General features: G+C 41.2%; 1 protein-coding gene across 1 annotated transcript in view; it reads right to left on the bottom strand.

Moving 5' to 3' along the window:
• The window catches only part of homer3b (homer scaffold protein 3b), a 54,067-nt gene that overhangs the window by 8,954 nt on the left and 32,004 nt on the right, over positions 1–13,109 (bottom strand). Inside the window, exons 5-7 of the mRNA XM_085248267.1 lie at positions 7,598–7,606; positions 4,788–4,924; positions 2,125–2,281 (exon numbers count right to left, since the gene is read on the bottom strand). Coding sequence (XP_085104393.1) covers positions 2,125–2,281; positions 4,788–4,924; positions 7,598–7,606 — 303 coding nt within the window. The remainder of the gene's footprint in view (positions 1–2,124; positions 2,282–4,787; positions 4,925–7,597; positions 7,607–13,109) is intronic.

Below are 13,109 nucleotides of genomic sequence, written 5' to 3' on the forward strand. Positions count from 1 at the left end.
CCAATGCAGGCTAGGGATGGGGGATGGGGGCTTTGGTTTAACCTGGTCTGTGAGTGACAGCCATTGTCCCCAGAGGCAGTAGCTCCATCTCTCTGAACTCCACACAAATAGTGTAGCATGAGAAAAAGCCTGTAAGAACTGTGGTATCTGTAATATTCCCACTAAAGTTGAACTGTTTTAAATAACCGAGACGCATCTGCTTACAACAGCAATAGAGCGCTGACATAAACTTGTCAGTGTAGTTAATTTGATTAATTGTTAAATATTTATATGGTATGTGCCAATGAAACTCAAACTAGATTGGCAGAAGAACAAAATACACTAAAATGGAAAAATATACTATAAAAAAGAACCATTCAAATATCCTTAAATGCATACAAATTGCTGTCAGCCTCTCTGTGGTGGACAAACACAAACTTGGCTGAAGCTGCTCAGAGTGGGACGAGGGAGGAGAAAGCCAGCCATCCTCTCTCCTTCTACTCCTGCAGTGATTTATCTTCTTCCACTAACTGGGGCACAGAGGGGGGAGGAGGTGGGCAGTATAGGGTGTCCTACCCTCACCCCCCTCCAGGAAAAAAAAGGAAAAAAACAAACAAAACCCTGCCACCCTGTTACCAAACCCTGGAGGCCTGCTCTACTTCCAGCCACCTGGTTGACTTTGCTACAGTGTGTGTGTGTGTGTGTGTGTGTGTGTGTGTGTGTGTGTGTGTGTGTGTGTGTTTTTTGGGGGGAGGTGTGTAACTTTCACCTGCACTCAGAAATAGATGAATTGAAGATAATAAAAAAAACGCAATCTGAAAAGAGGCAGTACTGTAAAGGTTATAGAGCAGACTGGGTTGCAGCAGCAGCATTTAATTCTGTTGCAATAAAGTTGTGTCGTTAAGCTCGACCAAGGGCAGAATTTCCTCTCCCTAAATTAAATATGAAATGTCTGCATTCTGGCCCTGCGACTATCACGGGAGCCCGTCAACAGAAAATATCCCAGGGAGGGGGGGCTGGATGAAAAATGCATCTGCAGTTTGGAGCAGGCCTTGTAGGGATTTTAATGTGATACTGACACATTTGTATAAATGAGTAAAACAAAGTTTTATAGAAGAAACTCGATAGATGCATTTGTGCTAGTTTAGGTTAACATCATACCCATAAATATAATTTCTAAACAGTTATCAACAACAACAACAATGCACAATGGGCTGCATATTCAGTTTACAAGTCCCCCATAGTGCTTACTGTAAATCACACAGTGTAGCATACAGCGCAGGAGCATAAAACAGGACACTTACTGTGTTTAAGTTTTTTGGACATTGGCTTTTCAGTCCAGCCTAAAAGAACAAGTCCGCTGTGGTCTTATTGGAAGGTGAAGAAGCTGTTCTTAAGGAAGGAAAATTGGGAGAAATGCTAAGATGTGCCAAAATACACAAGAAATGAACTGAAAAAAATCAGTGGCAACAGGAGTGACGAATCCAAATGTGAGAGCTTTGGTTCAAATCATCATTAATATGTACAGAAGAGGTCAGGGGAGAGCTACAAAGAGCCCAAACACACTGCTAGTGTAGTTATAAAGCCTCCCCAGAGCCGGGATCTCAACAGTATTGACGCTGTGTTGAATATGCGTGGGATCATGTTGACAGGAAACAGAGCAAAAGGCAGCCAACATCCAAAGAAGAGCTTTGAATGTCCTTCGAGAAGCCTGGAGAATTAGTCCTGAAGACTACAGAAATGATAAGACTTCCTTAAGAAGTGCAAACTCATTAACGTTGTGATTTACTCATTTACTATATTTCCATGTATGTTTGGACATATTTCCATGAACTGCTGCATTTACTTCCCATTTTCCTAGAGAAATATAAACAAACGAGGAGTGGCTTAAGACTTTGATATGGCACTGTACTTTCTTTTAGATCAATAAGTCTCATTGGTCGTCTCATTATCGTGTTTCATAAAGTGACTTCAAATAAAATTCTGTATTAACAAGTCAATCAGGCCCCTATCGTTTTTCCCAAGACTGTGAAAGCATCTTCAGTGTCATCTTCAAAGTATAATGTGAATTTCTTCAAACACTGACTGAAAAAGACTCAACTTAAGCCTACTGTAATTACTCCTCTGTGCACTACATAAGGTCACCTGGTCTCGGAGGCGATCGGTCTCTTCCTGGTATTCAGCCAGCTGCTTCTTCCACTGTTCCACGCTGCTGTTAGCTTCCTGCAGTGCTGCCACCAGCTTGGCATTGCTGTCTTGAAGAGTGAAGAGTTCAGCTTCCAAGTTGATCTCACACATAGACCTGAGGACAAGTTCGCCACACACAGACTTCGTTAATTCTCCTGAAGAACTGGTACTCTGATTCTCTTTGTTCACCTGAACCAAATCAATCGAATGAACCAATCACAACTGTTAAATGATGCTACTTTAAACAGATAATGTTTGACACTGTTGGAACGAAACCTTGGAAAGGAGAAAGCAGAAGATACAGAGGTAATAGAGTGAAACATTTCTATTATCCTGCAGTAGCTGTGTGAGGAAGTCTATTGACATTTAATGAATTTAAGGAGACAGACGAGTTCTGCAAATTATGAACGTTATGATGACTTTATATCTTTTTTGGATAAGTGCTACTACAGTGAGCTTTTTTTTATTATGCCTTTAAAAAGCTTCAGCAAATATTTTTTAGGAATTAAAGTGGACCAAGAAATGCAAAAATAATTATTATGGCATGCTAATTTTTCTTGGGTTTTTTAGAATCATTTTGTTCCAAATCTGCAACAGAGCAGAGCAACACTCACCTTCATCAGTGGGAAATTGTACCACAGGGTACTAAAAAACCCAAAACAACAGCGGTAATTTGTTCTGCTTTATTAAGTTGTGGGAAAGATTCAGTGTGCCGGTAAAGGTCATAATTCAGTGGGGATATTTAATAAAGCAGAGAGCTTCCTCTTTAGGAAGCAGAGTCTCCACCATAACGACTAAAACTGGCAACCATAATACCCCTCACCATAGCAACGGGAGAGAAGGGCCTGCATTGGCCTAAAACAATCATAAAATAAAACTGTTGGAATAATGGGCTGTAAAGCAGCTGAGAAGTGCTTCACTGGTCCCAGATGGAAGGTTGAGGGATCAATAATGACCGCTGTGATGATGATGATGATGATTACGAGCTGCAAAATTTAGCACCTTTCAGGCCTGGGTGGTTTTAAGTCATGGACACACATACAGATTAAAAAGAGCACAAACGTTATGGTTAGGCCTCAGGTGATGGTGTTTAATCTGCCTGCTACAGAAGAGGCACAGATATGCACGATATGCACACATACCACACTGCAGACCAGGGGAGAGTCCACCTGTAAAGAGCTCAGACCGACTCACTGCTGCTTTTCTAGGTAATTAGCTACAATGTTTGAGCTTATGTGTAAGGAGGGTTCATTTTCAGTCCTTGGCCATTCGCTCTTTTCAAAAAATAAATACATAAATAAAAACTGTATTTCTTGATTTTTAGTTCCTAGAATAAATCAAAACGAAATATTCCAGATGTGTGGTACCCACACGCAGAACTATATATATATATATCATCACTTGCTACTGTGCTAGCACTCAGTCTCATGTTTCATTTTAAAATTATGTGTTCTTATTGTAAACACTTTGAGGCATCTGTGATTTTGGATTACATAAATAAAAAATAAATACAAATCACATATTTGCTTGACCTGCTTGACCCATTTAACTTCTGATTGGCTAAACACACCTGATTCCAGCCACTCAGGAGTAAAGCGAGGAAAGCTGGCCATAGCGGTGCTCGTTTCCCATGATGCAGCTCGATGCCACAGTGCAGAAATCACCTGAACGTTAAGTGAAATATGAACTAAAAAGGCACAATTCATTCCGGTTTCCACTGCATGTTCACTAATGATGTTAATCTGAAAAGAGAGCATACAGATGCAGAGTGAGCGCCACTTCTGCCTCCAGGATGACTAACGGTTTTCCTCATCTGTGGAATACATCCACGATACCATCACTACGCGCCAAAGAAGTCATGCGTTCAGTTTCTTTGAATGCAAAAAGCAGAGAAGTGTGACGCCTTAACAATGGCGTGCACTCTATAAAGGCTTTGCAATTTAATGGCTCGTAAGTCCGCCTCAGACAGGATACAGGGGACTTTTTACTCAGTGCTTTGAGTTCTTACATATGCTCGTGCAGCCAAGCTGGGGGTTAGACACTGCATTGTACGAGTGGGTACGTGAAACAAAAGATGGAGGATCCAAGTGATGAGCTTAATCAAAAGATAATCCAGTACTTCAGTACGATCAAAATCTGGCAACATGCATATGAATACATTTAGGAGGAGAAACCTGATGTCACTGGTGAATAACAGGGAGTTTTCTTATAGTTAAAGCATTACTTTATCCATTCTTAGTACAGTATGTAAAAGGAGGGAGTGACAGATTTGTTTAAGATACTTTTGGATTTCCAGTGAAGAAAACAGTTGTACTGTGACTAAGCGATACAGAAAAGTTTTCTTGAGGTAGCAAGCTAAAGAGAATGCTTTCTAAAAGTTTCAGTACTCCCACATGCACATCTGACAGGGATAGCCCATGGCTGTTTGAAACCTATAAAATAATCTAGAACAGTTTATTGCTTTATTTTTATATAAAAACATAGCAATATGATATATTTTTGCTATGTCAGAAAAGACTGAAACATTTTCATTTTATGGCTTTCTTTCTGTCTGTATATGCATCTGTTGAGGGAGTTTTAAGCATTTCGGTGACTCGAGCAGAAACACAATCTGTCATTACCCTTCAGACAACATCTTCTTGACCCTTTCTTTCTCTGCTGTCAGCTCCACTTCAGCACTCTTGCTGCGAAACAGCTTTTCCTCCCCGGGCCCGTTGACTGTCAGCAGCGGCGGTGAATGGCGGTCCTCTGACAGCTCCTAAAACAGACAGCGCACGGACCAACGGGGATAACAATACAAACAGGATCTGAACACTGAAGAGATGACATGATGTCAAACCATCAGTTTCGTGTAGTACAAGAAAAAAGGCTAGATAAACCAGGACCTTTCATGGAAGCGTTATTGGAAAAAGGGGATTCTTCCTTGTTTGCGATTACGCCGTAAATCCTCAGGAGCTGCGCTGCAGTTTTCATATCAGACAACAAGAGTGCTCAAGCAGAAAGTGCACGATTAAGTGGCAAGAGCACTTCAACAGGGTACATTTCCAGTATTCTGCATTGTTATATTGAGTGTGTGGTAGAAATGACAGTGAATGCTTTGATAGACCAGCATGGCCAAATGCAGGCCAATAATTCTACATTTCTGTTGCTCTTTCTTCAAAGCATAGGTTTAAACTGGTGGCCCCTCCGTTAACATCCCTATACCCAAACCTGTCATCGGGACACAACAGACCAAACACAGTAGCAACAACACAGGACAGAGCTCAACATACCGGTGCTTGATATGTCCCATCTGGGCTTCTGTAAACAGGCTCTACACAAAGCGAGCAGCCATGTGTGGAGCCCAGCTGCTTTTATACAGCATCACAGATCTGATTGGACTCTGATTCAACAAGAAGTGACTAAGATACAGCTGCTCCTTCCAAGGGCTCATCTTTCAGTGTGTGTACAGAAAAAGTATGTGCATCGTGTCACCGTGTGTGCATTGGTTGAGAAATGACACATACCGCACATCTGGTAAGAGGCGAACTGGTAGCACAGGTTACATACTGGAGGGATTCAACGTTCATTTTGGAAGCTGGTTTAGGGTTTAGGGAAAATTAACTGTTAATTTCAGACTAGCTTGTGTCATAATAAAAGTAAATAACAGACATAAAAATCAACTTCAAACACCAACAGCTGTTCAACAGCTGTCTTCCACATCACATGATCCTCCTCAGCAGATGTCATGGAATATTTCATGTTCAGACTTTTATTCTGTCAAATATATAAGATTTATCACCTTAAATATGAAAGCCAAGCCTAATTTTTAGTCACTGCCTTTTTTGAATAAATATTCACTGGATGAACCAAAAATAATCATCCACACAGTCTCTTTGTCTTTGAATCAAGTGTTTTCAGCCCCATTGCCAAAGGCGTATAAAATCAAGCAAAAAACAAACATTTATGAAAGAACAGGTCATTTTAAAGAGTTTCCTAAATGCTAGAAGTTCCTCAATCAACCTTAAGTGTTATTATTGAAGAATGGACTGTAAACCCAGTAACTGACCTCCAAACCTCCTTTGATGTTAGCAAGGGACTAAATTTAAGATGAAATTATTAATAGGAGGCTACAGAAATATACCAAGACATCAATGTAAACTATTTGTTTTTTTCTGAAAACTAAATAACAGATGAATTATTGAAATAACAAGAGCCTTCATAAAATTAACCCACCGCTTCTTTACACATTATCTGAGCACAAATATTTGAGATATTTGTTAAGCTGAACACCATACCCATATTTTAGCCCAAGTATTTAGCTTAATCAAACTGAGCAACATAAAAAGAGACCTAAAATCTGACATTATACTTGGCTCGTCTAACCAATCTGCTTTGATATTTACATTCCCTGCTGCCCAGAAAACGGTTCATGCTTCCTGTCACACATTTTTGGGAACCACTCTGGTTAATCTGAGGCTGTGGGCTAAAAGGCAGCTCCACTTGCTTTTTAAAAGCATGCAGATGAATTAGCTCAGGCACATTTCTATACCACCCGTCGCCCTCTTTCTTTCTTCTTCTTCATGGAAACCCAAACCTGAATTCGTCAACGGCCCAGTCTCTCACTGGAGTATCGCAACCCTGCACTTACTGTAGAAAGAGCTTGTATTATTAATTTGAGTGAGCCTGACTCTGTTCCCCTGAGGACAACGGTTTATTATCTACAGCTCAGCAGCTCCGAGTCTATGCTTATGGATGGATATGGAAATAAAACACACAGCTGACTCAATGTGGATGAGCTCTGTGTCCAAAGGAAGGAATGAGAGAGGAGGAAAATCAAAGCTAAAACAACTCCAGTCCGGACCCCCAAAGCCAACGAATCGACTATGTGTATTGCTGAATAATTCATAGCACAGATCATGTTTAAGTCATAAATGGGATTGCACATTTACAGCAGGTTCCCCCTTTTTTTAAATTTGGTGTGTTGTTTGCAAACAGACTGAGTGGAAACAAAACAGAGACGCTAAGAACACGGACTAATTAGCCAGAGTTCAAACAACTTCCAGTTTTTAAAGGATGTATTTGTGCATTTGTTTTCAGGAGATGTTGGGGAGAAAAAAGAAATCAATGAAATGTTTCCCCTGATGATGGGGGAGGCGTGATGAATTCAGTTTTCTGTAATACTTAAATTAAAAGAAAAAATACAGAGTCGATTACACTCTTTGTTGTTGTTGTTGTTGTAGCCATACTTAAAGATCGTTTTCCCTTTCGCGGAAAACGCTCGGTTTGTTCTGAAACTTTAATTTGCTCTCAAGTCGACTTTGATCAGACTCCAGATAAATTATTGAGCGCGAGTGTCCGTGCAACACCAAGTCTACGAGCAGCAGTTCCATCGACAAAACAGTCATCTTTGCTGTGTTTGTTGTAGGTTGGTGCTTGTGTTTTCACGCACCTGTGAAAGCTGAGATGGATGAGCGTGCGTCCCACGATGCATCAGCAAAAGAGAAAGAAGAGGAGAGAGAAAAAATGTTATTATATGATAAAAAAAAACCCTCTTAAAGTGAAGGCAAAGGCAGTTATCAGAGGCATGGCGAGGGATCTTTTTTTTTGCTTGTGGATTTCCTCTGCGTGTCACAGTGAAACAATTTCTTCGACATTTACAAGTGACTTTGGTCTCCTTTTAACAAAAACAGCCTTCACAGTAGTAGGAAACTGGTGCTACCCAGCAAGAGAACTTGTAAGTGCAGCTCGCAGATGCGGAGGGAAAGTTGAAGGTTACAGGCAAGCGGCCGAGGGACGAGACAAGAATTAATCTGCACATCACAGTAAATGATGCTTTCAAGGGCTTTCAAATCTGGCTTAAGCACAGTTATTTTAACTAAGCATATACTGTTTTCCAGACATTGCATGCCACTTGTTTGTGTGGAGTTACACAAGGTTATTGGCAGAAGCACTGACTCCAGCTGAAGGACGAACACACGGACAAACTGTACCAACAGATTAAGAGGCGCTCAGAAGTCCCGCCCACACAGACTGACGGACAGTCCATGGAAACAACAGCAAGGCGAGCTTAGCAACAAAGAAACATTAAGAGTAAATATAAAAGAAGAATAAACGCAGCACATATTTTTCCACTGTCATCATAAAAGAGAACATTCAGTTTGTGATGCCCAGCTCAGCAGGCACTCATACAATATAATGCACGTGCGTGTTGTTTTTTTAAACACATAAACAGCAACTTGTAAACTTTTCAGGGTCCTGAGAGAATCCCGGCTTGATAATCGGTGGAATCCCAGAAACTGTAAATATTAAATTGCTTTCCTGAGAGCTTTCCTCATGACGGCTCCGCACCACTGTTTGTCTTAAGTACATCTACACTGTTTACTTATTTATCCCAGCCTCAGTCCATTTGCTTCCTTAGCTCTATAATGCCTCTCTTTCTCTCTCAGTTGTACTCCCCACTTGACTTATTCATGTCTCTATGCATCTGAAGGTACCTGCACGGGTTTCCCTTGAAGCACCTGTCCTTACCCACTGAACGACACACAGTAATGCATTCACTTTTCAGCTGCTTTTAATGTCAAGACAGGGGTTTAAAATATTGATAGCTGGCATTTCTGACTCGACATGCATAGAGTGAAGGAGACGAAGAGGAAAAGAAACAAATGTTTGCAGGCCATCAGAGGATGGTAACAGCTTCTGTAGCCTGCTGTGATCACGCTGAGAGAAACACGAATACATATGGACTGTTTCTGACATACATTTACTGTGCAGTCGTGTTTCAACTCATTTCAAACTGGATATTATTGTAATAATAAAAGAAAATCCTTCTAGAAGCTAATTAATGCCAGTAAAATACAGGAGTTTATCTGGGTTGGGGTTTTATTCTCACTGAGTATTAAAACCCTTAAATACAATGAAATATTCTTCCTAATTATTTCTCAGTTCCTTAAAACTATTATCCCAGTTACAGCTCTGTCTGTTTATCATTGTTCATTAATTTTATCTCGCCGGCTTCGCCGTCTCCTCTTCCATCTCATCTTTAAGCTCTGCAAATAAGCCAGAAAGCTGGAGCTCCGCTGCATGCAGATCCCCTGCTGCTATCCACACACACAAGTAGAATATGTGCTCGGTAGAGCCTGAGGCTGCAAAGATACAGCTCTGCAATACCACAGGGCTTTTACTGACCAACTGTAGGTGATACAAGACCTATTGATGCACTGGCAGGAAAACAAAACAAGACAAAATAACGCAGCTTCTCTGCAGAACTGCACGCGGGGAAGTTAGGAAGACGTTTGTCGGTTTATTGTGCCTTTGCTCAAGTATTTTTGTATTTTTAATTTAAGAGCAATAAGTTTCTCAACAAACGCTTGCATAACGCTTTAAACTCCGCTCTGCACAACCGAGCGAGTTGCTGTCAGGCAGAATGTGCCCATGTGTTTGTAGAGAACTTTAAACAGTACTCACACATTGGCAACTGTTTACAAAAGCTTAACAGCCTTAATGGAGCTCTTGACTGGCATTACTGCCACACTGGAGCTGCCATCAATACTTGGCAGCGGCTCAAACCTGCCTCGTCCTCGTGTGCTCGCAGCCTATAACAACGTTGATTGGGTATTATTTCCACATTATACCGCCGCAGACAGTCAGCAGTATGGTGTTTTACAATGCGCTGCGGTGAGCCAGAAGAGAGACGACGTGATAATAGCCACAGCGCCTCTGCGTTTACGGCCTGCCACAAAATCAATGACTGCTGTCTTATTGAGAAATCAGTCCAGCTTGTTCGCCTGCCTCTGACCTTGCAGTTCTAACCGGGTGACATTTCTCTGTGTGTGTCTGTGGTTGGCTTATTGAGACATATTCATGTGCTGAGAGAAGTCTTTTTCTTTTTCAAAATCAACCAGCCAACAAAACAGGTCTCTTGTTGCCATGGCGACTGCAAGTAACACATCTGCTCGTTATTATGTTACTAACCCTGACCTCTGACCTCCCAGTGATGCAGGCCTTTCACATTACACCAACTGACTGAGAGCTTAAAATCATATCTCTATGCCCAGTGTCCTTACTGCAAATGAAAATGTGTTTTATTTACTTCTTTTCTGGATTTTTCGAATTTGGGAACACTTTGGGAACGCATTTCAAAATTAATCAGGAAATCATATGTATAAAGATATGTTCATGGTTTTAAAGATCAAACTTTAAGCTTTCAAAATAGCTAATAGGGACACCGTAGCAACAGTAATTATAAATTTTTGGTGTTTTCTGTGATACGTTAAGTTAGTTTGAAATAGCCATGCTTTAGCTGGATTGAGAGAAACTGTGGTGGCGTTCACAGATGCAGACAACACTTGGGAACAAGGTCCAAATTTTGCAAAGCATCATATGTGTCTGAACTTATCAATTCCTCTGCTAACGCCTGCATGTGCTGACAGTGCACACCGACTGCAAAGCAACAACGTCAAACATGTGTTAGAACTAGTGTTGCCATAAAAAAGGAGATGACAACAGAAGTAGTTCTAAGCTCTGTAACATGATCATTTCAAATGGCGAAAGTCCAGCAACATGCCGAAACATCTTTCTACATAACATAGGATTCACTCCCAGGACTGTTGTATTTCATGCTCTATGTTTGTGCACCACAAGTGTTACTGCTACTGTTTCCCAGCTGAGCAGATCATCTGTACAGATGCTGAACACGGGTTTATTAGACTTAAATTAATGACAAAAAATATATTACCTCAATTTTTAGACGTTGACTGAGAGACTGATGACACATGTAGCACTAGGAAGTATTCTGTTTGGGATTTTAGATAATATAGCAAGTGTGCTGACACTGGAGTTGTTCATCGAGATGTCCCTTAATGAAGGAAATGTGGAAATTACTTTAATCAAAGTCAAATTTATTTTAATTGCACTCACCTACTGAATATTCCCTCTGATAAATACCCATAGTCTCATCAATTACAAACAGACTATGGGTATTTGCTGCGATTTATTTTGCAGCAAATCAGGACCAAGCATAAATATACTATGAACATATTTAGGCAATGTATTTCCTCAGATGTGAATGTACACTCACTGGCCACTTTATTAGGTATGGCTCAACTGCTTATTAGCCTAACTATCTAATCAGCCAATTACATGTTGCAAAGGCAGGTAGATATGGTCAAGACAACCTGTTGAAGTTCAAACAGAGAATCAGAGGATGAATGATTTTGGTGACTTTGAAGATTGCGTGGCTGTTGGTGCTACACAGCCTGGTCTGAATATTTCAGAAACTGTTGATCTACTGGGAATTTTCCCACTCAGCCATCTGTGGGGTTTACAGAGGATAGTCTGAAAAGGGAAAACAACCAGTGAGAAGCAGATCTCTGGGTGAAAATGCCTTTCTGTTGCTGTCAGAGGTCAGAGGAGAATGGTCCAAATTTGGCCTAAAAAGCACCTAACCGTGAATCCATCCCGTCTTGTATCAATGTTTCAGGAGGCTGGTGGTGGGAATATTTTCCTGGCACACTTTGGACTCCTAGGTTCCAACTCAGCATCGTTTAAATGCCACAGTCTTGACCAAAATCTCTGAGGAATGTTTCCACCGCCTTGCCGAATCTATCCAAGAAAGAATGAAGGCAAAAATGGTAAATGGCCTGTATTTGTATAGCGCTTTACTCAGTCCCTATGGACCCCAAAGCACTTTACACTACATTCAGTCATCCACCCATTCACACACACATTCACGGGGCTCGAACCGGCAACCTTCCGATTACAAGACAAACTGCCAACTCTTGAGCCACGATTGCCCAACACAACAGTAGCGAGGTGTACCTGATAAAGTGGACGGGGAAGTGGCGTAAGACTGTGGCACTCCAAACATTTCTATCAAAAACTGTGACTATAACCTCCTAAAGAGCAGATTGGGTCTGCAGCAGAACTTATCACCGTAATCTTGGCAGATTTGTGACAGTGGAGATTTTAACCTCAGCAAACATCACAAACCCGTTCACCTGGTTTCAGAACAGACCCTTCACATCAGCTTGTGTGCAGGTCTATTAGGTACCAGCACACAAATTTAACAAAGGTTTACCATTAACTGTCACATACTTTGATAAAATCCAGCTCTTTCCAGGAATTAATGCTCTGCTTTGCTGTATCCAGGAGTGTTTTCTCTCAGCCTCGACACACTATCAGCTCTTATCTGAGAGTCTCAGTGGTGAGGTTGTGGTTGGCAGCGAGACTCTGCAATCTCCCGTAGCTGCCGAGTGGCTCTTTGTTAAGACTTACGCTCAGTGCACACCCACAAAAGCATAAACAAGCACTTTACTCCGTTTTGAATCTGCATTGCTACAACATCCAAAGCCGCTCTCAACTCTAACACTTGGCAGAAATAAGCAATGTACAAAGGCTGGCAGAGCAACTCTGAGACTTCCAAATGTTTGCAAGAGATACTGTTTCCTCCATTTGAAAAAGAAAACAGCAACTAATAAATCACAACTTCTATAAATACCACTCTGTGCCTTAGGCTTTAGCACACAATGTCACAATGCAGCAGCTTTTGTGAGATGACGGACATAAAATTTCCACCACTGACAAACTTTCACTTCTCCACCTGAACCCCTGACTTATCGAGTTCACCAAGAAACTGCCTACTGTGGCAGGACAAAAGCTGCCCATTGTCCTGTCAGCAGCAGCCAGATTCTCTTCAATTATAGATGATTGAGCTCCCACCTCCATCCACCCTTCTTTATCCTCCGTACTTCGGATCTGTCATTCTTCTTCCTTTCTTTGAGTCCCAGCCATTACTGCCCCTCTGAACACCTTCAGCGCTCGCATTTCTTTTTGCCTCCATTTTTCATGCATGAAATCTTTTAATGGAGTTAGCCGGCAAGAGAATAATGGAGCAGCCAGATGGGGATCATATAATCCCTCGTGATTCTGTATATGTTTAAAATAGAAACAAAGGCATAGAGTTT

This window comes from Mchenga conophoros, linkage group LG15 (assembly GCF_057382185.1).
Source record: "Mchenga conophoros isolate Kocher_MC1m ecotype Shallow Benthic linkage group LG15, M_conophoros_male_GT1.1, whole genome shotgun sequence".
Taxonomy (NCBI): domain Eukaryota; kingdom Metazoa; phylum Chordata; class Actinopteri; order Cichliformes; family Cichlidae; genus Mchenga; species Mchenga conophoros.